General features: G+C 37.0%; 2 protein-coding genes across 2 annotated transcripts; both read right to left on the reverse strand.

The window, feature by feature from the left end:
- Positions 1-342: 342 nt before the first annotated feature.
- On the reverse strand, positions 343-11742 carry LOC139152401 (tyrosine kinase receptor Cad96Ca-like). The gene is made up of 12 exons (XM_070725527.1): positions 11595-11742; positions 11022-11217; positions 9585-9733; positions 9217-9273; positions 6742-7177; positions 6210-6326; positions 5453-5628; positions 4805-4930; positions 4176-4287; positions 2859-2955; positions 2315-2414; positions 343-1605 (listed from the first exon to the last, which is right to left on the reverse strand). Exons 1-12 carry the CDS (start codon positions 11631-11633, stop codon positions 1555-1557), a joined length of 1656 nt encoding a protein of 551 aa, XP_070581628.1. The 5' UTR covers positions 11634-11742; the 3' UTR covers positions 343-1554.
- A 290-nt stretch (positions 11743-12032) lies between these two features.
- LOC139124106 (uncharacterized) lies at positions 12033-17530 on the reverse strand. The gene is made up of 6 exons (XM_070690253.1): positions 17445-17530; positions 16467-16692; positions 15639-15837; positions 15118-15287; positions 12959-13204; positions 12033-12248 (listed from the first exon to the last, which is right to left on the reverse strand). The coding sequence occupies exons 1-6, from the start codon at positions 17528-17530 to the stop codon at positions 12033-12035; spliced, it is 1143 nt and encodes a 380-aa protein (XP_070546354.1).
- Between the last annotated feature and the right edge of the window lie 405 nt (positions 17531-17935).

Genomic DNA, 17935 nt, shown 5'->3' on the forward strand with positions numbered 1-17935 from the left:
AAAGCATCATATTATGTTATTATAATATGGTTTTGGAAATGCAACAAGCAGAATGTTGATGGTTAGCCCTTGTTTTTTTTTTCAATGATCTCTCTCCTATATGCTTGCTTAGCTATATAATTCCCCTTCGACAACCATGAACGGGTTTTGTCTGTCTCACAATTATAATTGTGGGAGTGGATGACCCTATGACCTACTAACAGTGATTTGTCACGTACATATGAGCTGTTAGTTATAAATGATAAGAACCAAACAATTGGAGTCAATTTATTGTTGAATAAGTTGAACGAGAAATTATTAAACTAAATGTCAAAGATATACAAAAACAAAACAAAAGTGCATGCGGTTGGCTTATGGTACTTTGTGTTTTTCAAATGATATCACCGCTCTAAACTGATTCAACAGCAACAACTTTGAAAATAATGACACAGTCAATCCGATCGACAGGTAGCTGTAATTGTACATTTGTGAATAATCTAATGAAAGTACTATGCAATAGTAGTTCTTAATATGCGTATGTGTTACATTGTTTATCGTCAATAAAATTGTCGGAAATTGTCACCGTTGAAATTGATGATATGCAACCCGTATGGCAAGAGCAAGCAAACTCATGCAGTGTCCTCATAAACTCGGAATGGCTATATCACACAGACCTATTATTAATTTGTCATCAAAAGCACTTAGAGTTTTGGTGATTTTCTTGCACGTTTTAAATTGATAAAAATGACACTCATTCCTTTACAGACAAAATTAACGATATTTATTTTGAATGATAACGAGAAATTTTGTTCATAAACAAAGAAACGAAGAGTAAACGTATACGTAGGTAAGTTGCTCTAAATGAAAGTTATATTAAGCTCAGAGTGAAACGAACTAAGAACATATAGAATCATGTTAATAAGAATAAGTCTTATGTCTCAGTATCGTATCAGGGCTACTCCTTATTGGGGAAATCTCCCATATTTTAACAAGATTCTGACATTCCCAAGAGAATATAGATCAGCGAGTAAACCGGTTTATACAAGATATACATAATTGTCTGAGTTTACCGATATTTTTAGCCGAGCGGTTTGTCTGTTGGCCTCTGCGCTAGGTGATTTGGTGCCGTACGTTGTGGGTTCGAGTCCCGTTTGAAACCATCGTATTATTTTACTGTATTTTAGTATCAGATAAAAGTACAGCGTACGTCGTGTAAGTGCGCCAATCATGACATTAGAACTGTGCATTTCTGTTGTAAAAGATTGTAAAAAAGTTACTAACTAGTATATTGCCGACACCTAAGAAAGTTAACAAACGAGGCAAAGTCAAAATACAACAGAATTTCGGCAGAAATATATCTGATGATTGCTGTGTGTATGAATCTACTGAGATAAGTAACTCTTTAAATTGCCTATATTTCATCAGCGAAAAATGGACTAGTTACTGGAGAGCGGTCGGTCACTGTTACTGCATGATGCGGTGTTACTTTAGATATAGTTAAGAACTTGGAATTGTACCACATCGAATATCATGGTTCCATGTCTGCGAATATGACATATATGTCACCTTTTGTGTTCAGTCAATGTCCTCATATGGTTTGAAGTTTGACGCTGTACCATCCAATACCTGAAAGTCAAAGGATGGTTCAGGGATACATATAACTGCATATCACAAAAAGTCTGAAGAAATGGCGTATTCAACACGATGTCAGATCGCTGTTATTGGCTATTTTGCTTTATACGTAATGCGTGACAACATGAACTCCGGTTATCTGGTCACAAGGGCTATTGCATCCGTTCATTACCGATATAGGTCATGTGATATCAGAAAAACATTGTCATTTTAGCCAAACTAGATAACAGTGTGTTTCTAGCAACACTGATCATCATCATGTGCCAGAATAAGACGTATCATAACCACTGTTAAGCAAGCGCCGCTGTGTACTGGCAACTAATTCGAAAAATCAGCCGAAGTAAACAAACGTTGCAACAGATAAATTGACATCCCTGCTAATACTTGGAACATCATTAAAACTTACTAGAACTGATAAAAAGTTCCTCTACATCAACACACAGGGAAGAGCATCCTACTTCGAAACACTTTGTTAATTCTGTCAAGTTCTTATCAGTACTTGGCTGAGCTTGCTTTTTAGCGATAACGTTGTACAACACACATTACATTGTTTTCTATGTTCGAGCCAGATCGCCCTTTTCAATACCCCTCATAGCCCAGCGGTACTAAAACATCGATGATCTAGGGCTAACAGTTTTATTATATTTATATTGATTTAAAATTGCGGTCATTCACAGCTCAAAAGACTTGGTTTGGTACTTACATATCTGTTCTGTATTATTAAACGTAGTTCCCGCCCTAACACTGACATGGAAGGACGATTTCGAGGATTAAGTGCCCAGCATAGCAACATAAGGGAGTACCTGCAAAGCGCGGAGTGAAAGGAAAGTCCACATAAGAATGGAAGACAAGAGAAGTCAGAGAAAAAGGACTGGAATTCGCAGCGTTAGCTATGAAGTAAATTTGCAAAGAATGAATGGTACTCGAAGGACTAGAGCTGCAATCCAGAACATCTTCGTTGATTATGGCATGGTCCGTTCTCAATAACGGCAAGGTTTGCGAATATGTTGTACTGGCGTTGTTGACCAATCTTTGCCTTGCAGCCAGGTTTATACCGTAAGCATAGGACATTTCAAGAATCTATCGCATTATATAATGAAGTCAACAATACATATCTCTGGAGCCAACATCGTCTTTTCTCTTCTTTTCATTCTCGATATTAAATAACACATCCATCCTTTATTATTACAGATATTTCCCTAAACTGATGTTAATATGAATACAAAATGTTAAGATATTCGACTTACAGCTGTCCAGTACACTGAGCAGGTTTTTCCATGCAACGTCCCTTCAATACATACTCTGTTATTTCTCGACTCGACACTCCAGGGTAGGGTGTTTGTCCTGAAATTTTAAGGACACTTTACATAATTCTATTATCCCCAGGACAAACAGAATAAAAGGTACTGTAAGGACAAAAAGTTTTAAAGAAAGGTCCACCCATACTATAATGACTTTGCATACTTTCCAGTACAGGGGTCGAAATTAACTTTTTTCCCTGGTAGTCCCATTGGGCTACCATTTTCTGAAGTTGGTAGCCCGGTGACAATGTCAGGGTAGCCCATGCATGACGGAAGAATTGTTTTGTAAAGGATATTTTTATTTATATCTAGACAATGAAATATTTATTTTTCATGATTCTATCCAGGAAGTGAATTTTCTAGTCATTTGACATCAATACCCGCAGATCATAGCCTTAGGAGAACGGTTTATAGCATATGTAGTGGACAACGGTGACGCCTCAAAGTTTGACGACCTATTCACACATACGCAGACATTATGTGCAAATTTTGATGTTCACATGGCAACAGCTTTTCACTCAACACATGTAAACATAACATGGCTATAATAGGCTTGCTATGAATTTCAGGATGACAACTTGGTAGAGTCATGTTCCCAATACTTTCGTGGCAATTTTGACTATATTTCTCCACCATAGTACACTATCATGGGATGATCTCGTACACTTCGGAAAGCGTAATTTGTGGATGGCCTGATAGCTTTTTCTTTGCAGTTTGGATAATTTTGTATTTAATTGTGATTGATACATTGTGATTAAATAAATATAAAAATAAATTTTCTTTGGCTATCGTTTCCCGAGCCTGTCATCCAAGTACATCAGTTAACATAATGATATTTTATTGAAAGTTTGTCTTAACAAATTCGAATGCATATCGCCTTTTAATTTTGACTGGGTTGACTGTATGAGCGTCGGTCATCTCACAGCGACCAACATCATGTCGCTCACTAGGTAATTTCATGTCCCAGGTTTTGGTAGTCCCTGTGGGCTACCATTTCATGGGTTTTTGGTAGCCCAAGGGAAAAGTTGGTAGTCAGTGGACGCGGGACTACCGCTAATTTCGAGCCCTGCAGTATCATTGGTAAAACAGTTGATGAATGACCTCGTATTGGCTTCAGTTTTCAGAAAAACAGCACCTGAAGATATATATCTTTATTTAAATAGCATTATATTATCAGTTCACAATTGCTGACATTGTGAGCTCGAAATACGTATGAACGATGCACTGATCAACTGACGCTTAGATAATATTTGGATTTCCTACCAAGTGTAATAATCTCCCACAGCATCACTCCATACGTCCAAACATCAGTTTTCAATGAAAAGACGCCCTCTTTCAGTGATTCAGGTGCCATCCAACGAAGAGGCAGACGTCCCTATAAAATATTAATCCGGTTCAGGTAAGTATGTTCGAAACGTCTGCTCATACACCTGACTAAGTTTAATGACTTCTTTAAAATCGTTGTTAAAATGACATTAAAAATATCATAAGATCGACTGACGTCACGTTTACCAGTTAATCATTGTCACCAAAAACTTTACAATAGGTTGCTAAATCCAAATTTCACAGATGTAGTAAATGTGTTTTCCTTCTGGACACGGAGGGCGCATTGTATCATGCATACAGTTAAAGTGATTCCGCAGCAAAGTTAAGGGTTGTTGGGTTTTTTTTTCGGGAGAGGGAAGAATATATTAGGTAGATGGATAAATAGGGGGAGACAGATATAAGCAAAAACAATAAAGAAACAGATACGAAGATAATAATGAACAAATAAATAACGAATTTAATAAATATAAAAAATTTAAAAAAAAAAATATGCTTATAGGCTGCAGTAGGTTTTAATAGACCCTATGTTTCGAAACACTGAATATTTTAAATACTGTCACACTCACCTTTTGGCAGTCTCGTATTTCTTCGAATTCCTTGTCGGTTTTCATTGCGTGTGAAAAGCAACCAATCTTGCAAATCTTTCCTTTTCCAAGGAAAATGTTTCTAATTCCAAGTTTCCGGTGTATAATCTTTAATATTTGATCAGGAAAAAGAAAATTGTAATGTCAATTGTTACATACTTTCATGTAACAAAGCTGATTTTCAAACTGTATCTTGTCCTTAATGGTAAAGCATTGTCACAGTAATATATGTTAACTTTCCTATTGATCAAATACTGGTGTGTTTGAATATTCCATGAATGATACATTAATACACATGAATATACATGAATGATATCCATGCCAATATAACCTGACTGATGTTGATCTTATCCCGGGATCCTCTTCACATGATAATATTTCATGAGAGCTTCGCTTATCAAGTGACCCCTCTGAATTCAAACTTTAAGCTGAACGTTGATGCCACATCTTATCTTTCCTGTTTAAGTATGTTGACCTTTGTCTTATTGACAATCCACATAAAAGCGGGTAAAGCAAGCCATGTATGAGAGATCCACTTTGATTTTGACGAATTTTTGTATTTGATAACCCTGACGGTAGCTTCATAGCTGAGCCGCTATGTCATCTCCGCTATGAAACCAACATGAATACCTTCAGAGTCGCCAGATGTTCCATTCCACATGCTATTTGATCAGCAAAGGAAAGAAGTTCATCACCAGACATTGATGGCGTTCCTTTATCGACGTTGCTCTCCCCGTCTTTGACGCTATGCAATAGATCCTTTAAACTTCCATGGGTTGCAAACTCCAGGACAATACAAGGCTTTGCTGCAAGTCAACAACACATACCACTTGTAATTACTTTCTTTGACGTTTAATCTTAAGCTTCCTTTCAGCGGAAGTCAAGAGACGAATTTTAACGAATTCACAAAATCATTCATTTGTAACACAGGCGTGGAAACATTTATGACAGTAATTGTAAAATTTAATGCCCTAATCACATTCAACATTCAGATTTACACCTCTTCCTAATCACAATAGTTAATCGCCATATATTTATTCGATACAATTTTATGTTTATAGATGTAATGTGTGCCTGGCATTTCTGTTCACTGTAATGTGTTAGACAGGGAAACTACAGCGTCACGCCGCGTTAAACTTTCCATTATAAGTTTCAAGGTTTCAAATTACTTCGAAGATATCTTAAACACCAACTCATGAGAAGGGGTATTTTCACCAGGCGTACACAGCTTTAATACAAACCTTCGGCAAATTGCTACTACCGTTTTGATTTTGACAAAACCTTTACTCAGATGACAGGGAGTAACGGCGGTAACTTGTATGAACTTCTGACCAATACATGTTTGCTGGGAGTTTCTGACGATCATCAAAGGTAATATTTCACTCACGTGATCCTGAAGTGATAATGCATCCCAACAGCTCAATGATGTTTACGTGAGGAGTGATTGACAGCATGACGTCGAGTTCATTCATCAGATGTTCTTTCTGTACTACGGAGGAGGAATCTTTACGCAGAAAATTTTTTTTTTTTTTTGCATTTTTTAGTTTTGTATTTAGTTTGTTCATTTCATATTTTGTATCAAAACAATCTAATTGAATATTTTTGGTCACACTGTAAAATGACATGGGTAGATATAAAAGTTTTTACACCTGGATACGGGATAGTGCGAGGCCATCGGTAGCTGAAATTGTATGTCAACCGTCTGGAAGTCTATTCATATCAAGGAAACAAAGTCAGTGTATGTTGTAGAAAGTTAGCGCCATTGCCAGAGGAAATCTAACTTGCCATCTAAAGCTGGAATTGTAAGAATATAAACAAGTTTTCGAAGAAACTTAAATTTTGAGTATGCATCATATAAATAAATGACTCGCGCTAATGTCATCAAGGAATCCTGTGTTTATATTGGTCAGCTTACTCACCTTTCAAACACTTCGCCACTACAACGAACGTTCCCGAAGTGGCCATATTCGACAGCTTGGCCTTATGTATGCCCGGCTTCAAAAGGTCCATCAGGATCAATCCAGCCGATGATATCTCAGCTTGCTCACGCGTTCGCATTGATCTGTTGGCGTTCACCAGCGATGGCCCTCCATTATTTGTGTTACTAGAGTTTACTTGTGGCTTGCATCGCAAATCAACCGTCCCATCGCAGTCGCTTGTTGACTTATCAGCTTTCTTAAGGCTTTCATACTTGACGTCTTCGACACCTTGGAGACTTTGATATGTTGCATCACGGGAATTGGGAAGGCTCTGATACCTTTCTTCTTCGACGTCACCAAGGCTTTGATGATTGACATGCTCATTATCTACAAACCCTTCATACACAATATCTCCAAGGCTTAATGACTCGGGGCCCTGTAATATGTTTGTTAAAAAGAGTTCAAAATAAGAAAACATCACATTCGCACTAAAAAATTCGATTCGGAGTATGACGATAGAATGTTATGATATCAATCTGACGTTGGATAAGGGCTGTGGGTATTTCAAAATTCAAGCTAATTTCTAACTTCCACATACATAAGATTCCCCATGACGGTGATAAACAATGCTGACAATTAAGTATTCATAACATGACTGGCGCAAGCGTGCGGGTGTAAACAATAGGTTAAAATAAGAATAAAAGGGACTAAAAAGATACGTTTTGAGAGGATCGACGGAGGAGGAGAATCCTGACGACCGGAAGACCACGCAGAACAAGACAACTGCTGGACGCTCCTCTCCTCCATGATTTAGACATCTCGCTTTCCGCTACCCCCGCACTATTTTGTTAACTAGGCAATTTTAGGCAGTAGTTTGCGTAAGTGCTCGAGTTAGCTTATTTAATTAAATTTTACACATTTCATTTTGCATCATAAATTCCCAGTGTTCGTGACGATCTATTCGGATGTCAGCACGATTCTGTAAAGGTACCTCCCAGCCAAGTCCTTAGCCAAGCGAGTTAGCCCTACCAAGTGAGTGAAATTCCCCCATTATATTCCCCCGCTCAAAACCCCTCCCGCGTGACATGGTGGAGAATCCGGGCATTCAGCGAAAGTAAAACAATTGAATTTCATACAAAGGGTAATTTGCATAACTAAAGGCACGAGTTGACAATGAGAGGCAACGTAAAAAAATACACAACGGTAACTAAAAAATTAAAGTATACAATACAACATGATGTAGATAAAATTCCTGTTGCGATGTCATACTGAATCGTGAAACACAGAATTTTGCTCCTTAGGGGTGTGACATCAGGCAGTATGATGGAGCCGGCCGTTACCCCGCACACTACGAGATCTCACACAATAAAATCACAGCAAATGTCAATGTGTCACTCAACAGCTGATAAAAACACTTAAGAAAAGTCACAGTTATAAAAAATGCAAGTAAAAATGTTTTTGTAAAGTACGTTCTTTAAAAAAAAGGTAAAGTAAAATGTTTTTTTATATTTTTGTTAGTTCATTTTGAGTCCTTGTTTCTTTAGTCAGTTATTTCATTCTCATGGCTATTTGTTCTTAGCGCACAAAGAAAATGTCTTTACGTTTTTGTCCGTAAGGTAATCTTTTACTTCTTTGGGTATCTTGAGTTCAGTTTCTTTTTCTGGCGCTTGTATAGTTCGTTTAAATTGGTCGTGTGTCCTATCAAAACTGGTTGGTTTGTAGAGTGACCGAAGTTATTTGATTTTCTTTCAGTAATTCTATTCAGCTATCTCGTCGTTTTGAAAATTTTCTCACACTGATTACATACAAACGCAAGTTTCGAAATGACAATATAATCGAAAAATTAAAAGCCAAGAATCGTACACAAAAATTTCCTTCTTTCCAACCTGCTTGAATTGCGTTATAATATATAAGTATTCCATCCCGCGTGTGTTGTAGGCTCGAAGATTTGCTATGTGTTACTTTGTCGTAGATATGCGATTAACGAGCCCTTTTAAAAATTAAAAAGAAATCAGAGAGCATATTCTAGTCCTCACAAAAATACAATCATTTAAACAAGCCTATCATTCTAAATTTCAAACTTACTGATCGCATCATAGAACTACTGCATGGTTGTTGTTGATCGTTAATTATGGGTGGCCCGTTTCCTCTTCACAGGAAGAGTTATCATTCGTGCCATTTATAATGTGCTATAGTTGAACAAAGGCATAATAAAAACCGCACTTTCTTCAGATTTTAACCCTAACGCAATCTACCCACCCATTTTACACCCCATTGATAAGCTTTTCCGAGCGTAAGTATATTATGATTGTTTTCGATTCAGGAGGTATTAGTTTGGTCTGTTAATAATCTATAAAGATTCACAAGATATGGAGTAAAATTGATTAAGCCTGTATATCGTGTATAAAGGCAAAGTGAAAATTTAAAAATTATGTCGTTAATATCTATTAACTCATCCATGAGAGGGCTACTAACCTGTGGCGTCAACGCAAACTCATCTTTCAGGTTCGCCGACTTCGGAGATTCTGTGTTCTATAAAGTGTTCAAGACTAGTTAGTATTGAAAAAAGTTTACACACAAGGCAAGACATAGATGAAATCTAGTATATAACATTTCCTAACATATAAATTCGACTGTTCATCTGGACTTACGTCACCAGTTCACGTCACAATTTCACTACACTAACTGTTGTTTGCCAATCATTAACGGACATTCTAAAAGATTTGAACATTTGCAATATATATATATATGTATATATATATATATATATATATATATATATATATATATATATATATATATATATATATATATATATGTATATATATATATGTATATATTACCTTTGTTAGTTTCCCTCTTCTGTGCATGACAACAATAATGACAACAACTATGACTATGACAACAGAAACTGCAGGAACAGAAATGAATATTGCTGAAGATTCACCAGCAGTAACTGTTACGCTGATATCCGGTGGTTCCGCATTCAGTTCTACCTATTGATTGGGAAGACAATATATTAAAATGATTTGAGAGTGGAGAATTGGCTGCCTATGGACGCAGAGCCAGTCCCTTGATCGTGCATCACTTTTCATTGTGTAAGTCTAAGGGCTACAAGACTCATTAGGCAACAAGTCAAACTTTCTGGTAAAATTTTGTAGCTCTGGGACAGATATTGGGACTTTCAACATTTTATTTTATAACTCTGAAGGGTTAAAAAATGTGAAACTTTTATTTACAAAATTAAATTTCCCCCCTACAGTAGTTCGGGAAAGGTGGTCATTTTGAATTTCAAGTGTCCGAAATATTGGGTTATTTCATGTTTCACTGGTACCAGCTATCTACGATGGCCCATTATTTTAATTCTTTATTTCGAAAAGAATTGGTTAACATTGAATACAGAAAGTTCAAGCAATTTTTTTCTTTCAATTTCGAGGCGCGTAGCTCTAGAAGACAGCGCGTTCTACTTTAATACTAACCCGTATGGAAAAGATACAACAGCGACTTGACATCATGGCGTAATTTATCCAAACGCATTCCAGCCGAAGATTATACCTTAACCTATGTTATTTATCGACAGTGTTTGGATCAGCTTTCTTTCAATTGTGTGTAAAGTTAAGACTGATCTTAAAGAGGTACACGCTTTGAAAATGAAAGCTCTACACGTTTTGCACCTAAAGGAAGCTTCGAGGCAGCATTTTTCAAAATCATGAAGAATGTACATCAGAGATTACCTTGCAAATTATAATGTAGAGAAACACATTTACCTAAAGTGACCGATATAAGCGATTTGAAACGGTTGTCGGCAGATCCCTATATTCATTTTACGACCACAAATTAACTTTACGATTTTCGCAAAAAACACTACTAAGAGCAGACAAGAGTGAGTCCGAATATCTGTCCTCGAGGCGTGTTTCGTTTAAGGGAGAAACTTCAGTAAATCCGTAATTTGAGGAGAAATTTCGGTATATACCAACATACCTGTGTCTTTTGTAATCATATTTTATTACATCTTCGTTTCTTCGACACTATTTTATATCACTTGCAAGTTCAAGTTTAGAGAGAAATATGCTATCTTAGGCCTGCTTACGCGAGGCATGTTTGCGACAGCGATCATTTACTTCAGCAGTTAGAGCAACCTTAAGCTGTTGGTGGCGCTGAATTTCCGGCAACACCACAAATACTGATAATGGCGCACGCGTAACCATGAAGATAACTGGTTTATCGGTGAGAACTAGAGAAAAAATTCACAGCAAGATTGTCACTAAGAGAAGGTACACCTACCTCTAATTCCGCCTCCGTTCTCAGTTCAGCGTTGTTGAGAACAGTAATGAAAAATGTACATGCAGTTTTACTTGGTGGAAAATCCTCAAAGGCACTGATGTTAAGGTCTATCAGATGCTCCCGGTAAGAACAAAGGTCAAGGGTCGGAATGCACGAACATGTTGCAGGTGAGCAAGGTGGATTTGATGGCTCCTGTAAAGTTGTTGCAAATGCTCAAATCTTTTAGAATGTCCGTTAGTGATTGACAAACAACAAAACTGTATAACATAACATAAGATGAGCTCGTGTAAAAATAAAGAAATAAATTTCAGATGTGCCAATTCACTTGCAACTTAGTATATGAGTAGTAAGTTAATACATACTATAAAGGTGTTTGTCTCCTTGTTTGTGTGCCTTGCAGTGTATTGTATTGCCGTCCGACAGTGGACCTGATACTTTAAATAAGTGTTAGTCATGGGAGTCATTTTTTATTTGTGTTGTTTAATTTACGTGTATTGAGTAGGAGTTCAAGTACAATTATTAATCTATGTATGTAGTACTAAAGATATTTGCTGTATTTGACTGCTCACCGAGGAAGGTCCTCCATTTACAGTTCTCTCCCCGTACATCAACGATGAGTTCACTCTGTCAAACAGCTTCCATTGGATTTTCAAAATACCACTCTCTCCGTCGTGTGCATTTACTACGACCCTGAATCAACAAACCAAACCATGATCATGCATTTCAAGGAATAGAGCAAATACGCAAACATTTAGTAATGGTGTTATTTTATCCTAAAAAGACATTGCAATCGGATTTGGGGTTTTGATTATCAGTTTATTGAAGTAAATTGTGTTTAAAATCGGCGTTCCATGGAAGTCTCTATCTTTCTGTTCCTCTGTCTGTCTGTTTGCCTGTCTGTCTGTTCCTCTGTCTGTTTGTCCTTTATTCATTCATTCTCTCTCTCTCTCTCTCTCTCTCTCTCTCTCTCTCTCTTTTGATGGAATGCATATTCATTTGAAAAATGTTTATCTTCGTTTCGAATGTGACCTTTGGACCCCAGGTGTCCTTTTGCTGTCCTCGGTGAAAGTCACATTGGTGATGACGGGGTTTGTTCTGTCTATATAAAACACGACACTGTCGTTTGCTGTATGACCAATGACGTCATGCGCTCTGAGCCAAACCGTCAGGCGTTCGTTCCTGGACTGGCTTTCCGGATCGGGTGGCGGAATGTAGATTTCAATCTGAAATGAAGGCACGACATTAAATATACGATTTCTTCCGTGGACGTGAACGATGGATTTAAGTGTTGATGGTACAGCGATCCAAACAGCGTTAAATTAATAAAGAAATAACGGACGACGCGCTGACCATTAACGTTTATTTATGGGCGCGGGCTCGAGGAAAGCCAAATTAACGGGTTCGGTTCGTCAAAATTTACGAAAATTTCCCGTGCGAACGACAGCGGGGCCCTACAACCTGTCAGTGAGTAGTGCGCGCGCTGCAAAAATTTTGCAAACCCGGAGATTTTTTTGAAAAAAAGCGTCTAAACTTGACCCTCAAATGCTCAATTTCATTTTGTGGTTGATTCTGATCTTTGCACAAATCACAATATTCGTTTTAGCCGTAAAGTTACAGTGTTTACAATATTATTCATATTCACGGGCATGAAAACAACCCATTTCTGTGTAATTGTGGGCAGTCACGTGGGTCAGCTCGACCAATTAAAACGCAATGGGCAGGACATGGAAATATAATGATTTATATTTTAGTGCGAAAACTGGAAAATTCGATCCACCGGTTTTTACATATATGCATCATCAGCTGCATGCCGTAAAGCATTAGGCTTTTCTATTTTTTACTTGTGAATTCGAAATCAAAGAATTCAAGACCAAGCGACTCGGCAGAAGACGGGCAGGGAATAAATTAGGTAGTTTGCAGCCTGGTATTATACCTTCGCGTCTCTGATTAATGTCCAGTTGTGTGGTTCAGCGCTGCCTGACGATGACATCGCATAATCTATCTGGAAAAAGACAATACCATCGGTATTGTGTATCGCCTCTCTCGAGCGTGACGTTGGGGGCTGACCAGTGACTTCGTCATACATCCTTGGCCATGGCTCAAGTTCCGCTATCCCGTTTAGCATATATTTGTCCCGATGCAGAGAGTTGTAGAAAAGTCCGTCCCAAGACAAGGATACCTACAGGGTAAAAGGGAAGTCTTGTATAAAGTACTATACAAGAACCAATAAAGAATAGACATATCGCGATTTCAACTAAATCGTACGGTTGTACGCCCATGAAAGGTTGTGGATATCTACACGATTACATTTTCCTTGTTTTTTGTCGTCATACCAAGTTCATTGTATTTGGACAAAAACGACGAAAACAAGTCAATTTTAACGTTTTCATCGCTTAAAGTAGATAAAAAACGTAAATATTTAATCTCGTACAATCATCGCAAAATTATTTAAGGTTTTAAATTTGACAAGGCAAGCAAAATATTAAAAACATATGCACTTGATTGCATATTCAATAATTTGCCAACATTTAATTGAAGACACGCACAAATCGATTTCGACTGTGCCTTTAATGGATTGTACTCAATGTAATAAATACAGGGAGTAACGAGAATTGAAAAATCACATTTGCTCTGATCTTACTAGAAAAAGATCACAAACTTTCGAAACCGAAAAAATACATAACCTTATACTGACCATATTCAAGATCTAGTGACCTTGCCATTATGAAAATGCAACTCACATTATATAGCAGTAATTGCTTGTGTAGACGGTATCATGAGTGAATTACTATACTGTACATTGGAGTAGATGTAGGAATACTAGCTTCGAAGTATTGAATTTTCTGAACAGATGCTAAATGTAACCGTAAGGGAACCTTCAGTATTTACAGAGGGGTGGGTCGGAGGAATTGCGTGCACACCTGTTCCGTAAAATGTTACCCCTCTATTGTCTTGTCTCAAATGTGACACTCCCTCTTGTCCCTCTTTTCCGCGACATTCTAAACTTGACCCTCCTCCCAATAACTGCAGTATTTACCCACGAATAACTGAACAATTTCTAGCCAATTTACATAACAATTGGTCGTTATGTAAGTTACGGACAGAAATTAAAGGGGGGGCGCTGGCGTTTAGGGAGGGAGGGTCGCAATTTATCATGCAAGGGTTTTGAAGGTCATACATTTGCGGGAGGATCACCATATTTTGCGCAACTAAAAGAAGGCAAGTTGTGGCTGATATAGTGCTTCACCCAAAAATATCAAATCATAATACACGGGAGTGTATCAGGCAAACTATTGACAATTTTTTTCTGCAAACAAGATATATCTGTACATTTGATAAAAATTTCACCGAAATGTTGATTTACTATACATGGCTGTCTATGAGGAAACTATAAATAATGTTTTTACAATACAAAACTAGGTAAATATGTGTATTTAAATACTCTTGATTATTGATATTGATGTACTTGATCAGACTACGGTGGCAACAAGTGGATGTGTGTGCCAGAAATTGGATTTTGGAATATCACCGAAATGTTAATTCACTACACATGTTAGTCTATGAGAGAACTATGGACTTTCACCAATATAAAACATAAAACTTACAATATCCTGGCATTTCTAGATGTTTGATGATTGATATATACTAACATTGCAAACCGATCCATATGCTTTTGTCTATTGTCTTTCATCAGTTTTAAGGTGTATAATTTAGGATACAACTGCTTCTTCTTTGCTTGTGAAGCTTGTCGATAATAATATGTATGTATTTAAAAGAATTAATGTATTTCGTCTGTGATTTCCTATTCAGGAACTATTGAGGAAATATCACATGGAAAATTGAAGGTTTGACCGTAAAATCAGCTTCTGTTAAAAAGAAGCCCCCCACGACAAGTTTATAAAAAATTACCCTCCCTCTTATACAGTTTCCTAAAAGGTGACCCTCCCCCAATACCCCGGCTTACCCCTGTAATTACTGAAGGCCCCCTAATTAACACCGTACTCGATAGGTGCAATTTAGTCAGTTGAGCGCATTGATAGTAAGAAAGAGAAAAGAGAATGCATATCTTGTTATCCGTTACCGTCTACTCACCTTTGATTGGGTAATCCAAAACACGCCGCCATTTTGGACAGCTTCTGCCGCTGTTATTGGTCTCGTGACAGTGATCGAAATTTCGCTGACATCGTCGTAGACAACGAAACGTCTGACTTTAGCGGAGTTACCGGCGGAGTCGTAGAGTGTCATTATAATAGCATAGACACCTTTAGAGTAAATGTATCAGTAAGGTTAATGAGCAGTGATGGACAATTATGTAAATGGAAACTTAAAACTCATTTTGAGTTTGATATTCCAAAGTGAGTACATTCACAAGTATGCTTTTTATGTCTTTCAACATTTTCTTGCTATGTGGAGATTTTTAAACAATGAGTTTCGTCTAACAATTAGTCCCTTAATTACAAAACAAACATAACGTTTAGTGGTTAAGCAGGTCTTGTACAACGTACATGGAGAATGTCCCAGAAACTTGCCATGGCAAAGTTCAAGCAGATTGTGCTGACATATAATTATTTGACGATCCTGTTTGTAAAAGAATTGTAAATGGGATATTGTACCTGGGTCAGGCAAAGGAAGGGTTGTTTCGAGGTCCCATGGACGGATGCTGAGTTGCCAAGCAACTGGGGTTTTGGAGTGCATGTCAAGGTTGTCCTCACTTGTGTTTGAGGTGAGCTGGAACGCTTCGCAATCGTAATGATGGATACCAGCGGGTTCATCAACCCATTCTTCTGGAAGCCATCGTATGGTGACGTTTTTCTTAACATTTAGAAAGAGAAAAATTATAATGCAAAGACCTGTGCAATGTTCCTCTGTTATTACTCAGACTGAAATGGTTGGAGTAGAGAGACTACAGCTGTTATAACCCCTAAAAATGGTTGAGTAGAGAAACAACAAACATTCAAATTATTTCCGATTGCTCATTATTACAACTAGTGGGAACTTTTCCGAGGCCCCCTACAACAACAACAAAAAAACCCAAAAAAATAAAACAAAAAACTAACAAAAAACATGATAGAAGAAACAAATATTGTACAGCAGCACTAAAATCAGACGGATTGTCGTCTTATTCGGGAATTGGCCACTGTGTTGCGAAGAAACCTAGTACACTTCCAAACAAAATGTTTACCGTGCTGTATCTAGCAGTTGACGATTGAAGAATGTCGATAAGCTGAATATTAATGAAAATGACATTTACAATTTGCGATAGTGGATCTTGTGAGTGGAACGAAGATCCTTTTTTTGGTGACTATACACTTTCGAGCTGTACGTCTATAGCCATAAAGATTTACATAGACATGAATGTTGCCCTATCTTTGGAATTGTAATTTGTATTTTTTTATTACATTTCTATTTGGTATTGATTTCGGAAGAGTTGCAAAACTTACGTTTTTTGTGTACGGATGGCTTATATTAAGAACTTTGGCACTACAGTCTGTATCGTTTCGACAAACTGAGTGCACAGGTGGTAAAAAGTCGAAAACATAAACCGATGACTTTTCTTCAGTATTTCCTTCGTAGAAAAATGGGCCATCGATGGCAGTCGAGTCTTCTTGATCAAAGTTGTTTATGTAAATGAATCCACCATTCTTCACGTTAAGCGTCAAAGACAGCCTGTAACAGAACCATATCAGACATTAGTTCATGTATAGTGACGTGCTTATTTTGAAAAAGTACATGTTTCAAAACGTTTTCCTGTAGTCTTATCAGCATGCAAATAAATCTTTAATTTGCTTCAGTACAATATTTGCTGTAGCACCATGCAGCAATCATTGCAGTTTTTAAACCTTTAAATAGGGTCGGGACTCTTACATAAGCATCAAGACTCTAACATAAGCTAGCGATATAATCTTTGTATATAAGAAAAACTACAAATTATTAATGCAAAATAATCTACGCTGTTAATCAAACGCTCTGAGTTGGTTTCAAAATGTCGCTACCAAAACAAATATTATTTATCAAATTTTAACGCCACCTACAAATAGTATGTTACGTCCCGAACATATATTGAGAGTGTAGCTAAGAATCATTTCACCTCTTCTGTCTGAAGATTGAAGGATGCATGAAGCTTAGTAACAGATATCATTTCTTAGTACTTGAAGTACTTATGTGTTATTATTTATAACGCTCTGCTTAAGAATCGAGCACTTTAATTTCCCACAAGGTCATCTGTATACTTCAATATATATATATATTATATATATATATATATATATATATATATATATATATATATATATATATATATATATATATATATATATATATATATATATATATTACAGGCCTCGGTGTAACTGCAAATCAGTGCATTGATTTGTATAGGAACACCCGGAAGTTAGCGGGCCGGTGAACGATGTACTGACCGGTTTCCATGGTTACCCGTCCAGTGAAGCCCTTCGACGTTTACGACGTCAAGGTAGACTCTGAATGCTAGATGTAAAATATCCATGCGCGCACTATACTCTTTTGATTTTTTTTACTATCTGTTTGATGCAGGTCGATAATGGTAAATTGTTTGAAAATGCCCTGCATATAACTAAATGTTTAATGGCATTAACTGTGAAGAGACATGTAATAAAAATATTATTGCCTGAATACATTTTATTATGTACCCTCCCAGCAGGAGACAATGTGCCCTCCTGGCGTCGGGCAAATGTCACCTGCTCTCGGGCACATAAACCTATGTATTCAGGCAATAATATATATATATATATATATATATATATATATATATATATATATATATATATATATATATATATATATATATATAAGAAGTTACAAAAGTAAGGAATTTTATCTCCTGCAAACGTTCATACAGCGCCACCTGTGGCGGGGGTCAAGAGGGCATCGT

The sequence above is a fragment of the Ptychodera flava genome, chromosome 2, assembly GCF_041260155.1.
Source record: "Ptychodera flava strain L36383 chromosome 2, AS_Pfla_20210202, whole genome shotgun sequence".
NCBI lineage: Eukaryota > Metazoa > Hemichordata > Enteropneusta > Ptychoderidae > Ptychodera > Ptychodera flava.

Coding starts and splice junctions, on each gene's coding strand:
- LOC139152401 (XM_070725527.1), bottom strand. CDS start 11,633: ATGTACGGGGAGAGAACTGTAAATGGAGGACCTTCCTCG. Junction 11,218..11,594: donor TAAATGGAGGACCTTCCTCG/GTGAGCAGTCAA, acceptor ACAACTTTACAG/GAGCCATCAAATCCACCTTG. Junction 9,734..11,021: donor GGAGGCGGAATTAGAGGTAG/GTGTACCTTCTC, acceptor ATCAATAGGTAG/AACTGAATGCGGAACCACCG.
- LOC139124106 (XM_070690253.1), bottom strand. CDS start 17,530: ATGGATATTTTACATCTAGCATTCAGAGTCTACCTTGACGTCGTAAAC. Junction 15,838..16,466: donor GCCATCCGTACACAAAAAAC/GTAAGTTTTGCA, acceptor CTAAATGTTAAG/AAAAACGTCACCATACGATG. Junction 15,288..15,638: donor CCTTCCTTTGCCTGACCCAG/GTACAATATCCC, acceptor TTTACTCTAAAG/GTGTCTATGCTATTATAATG.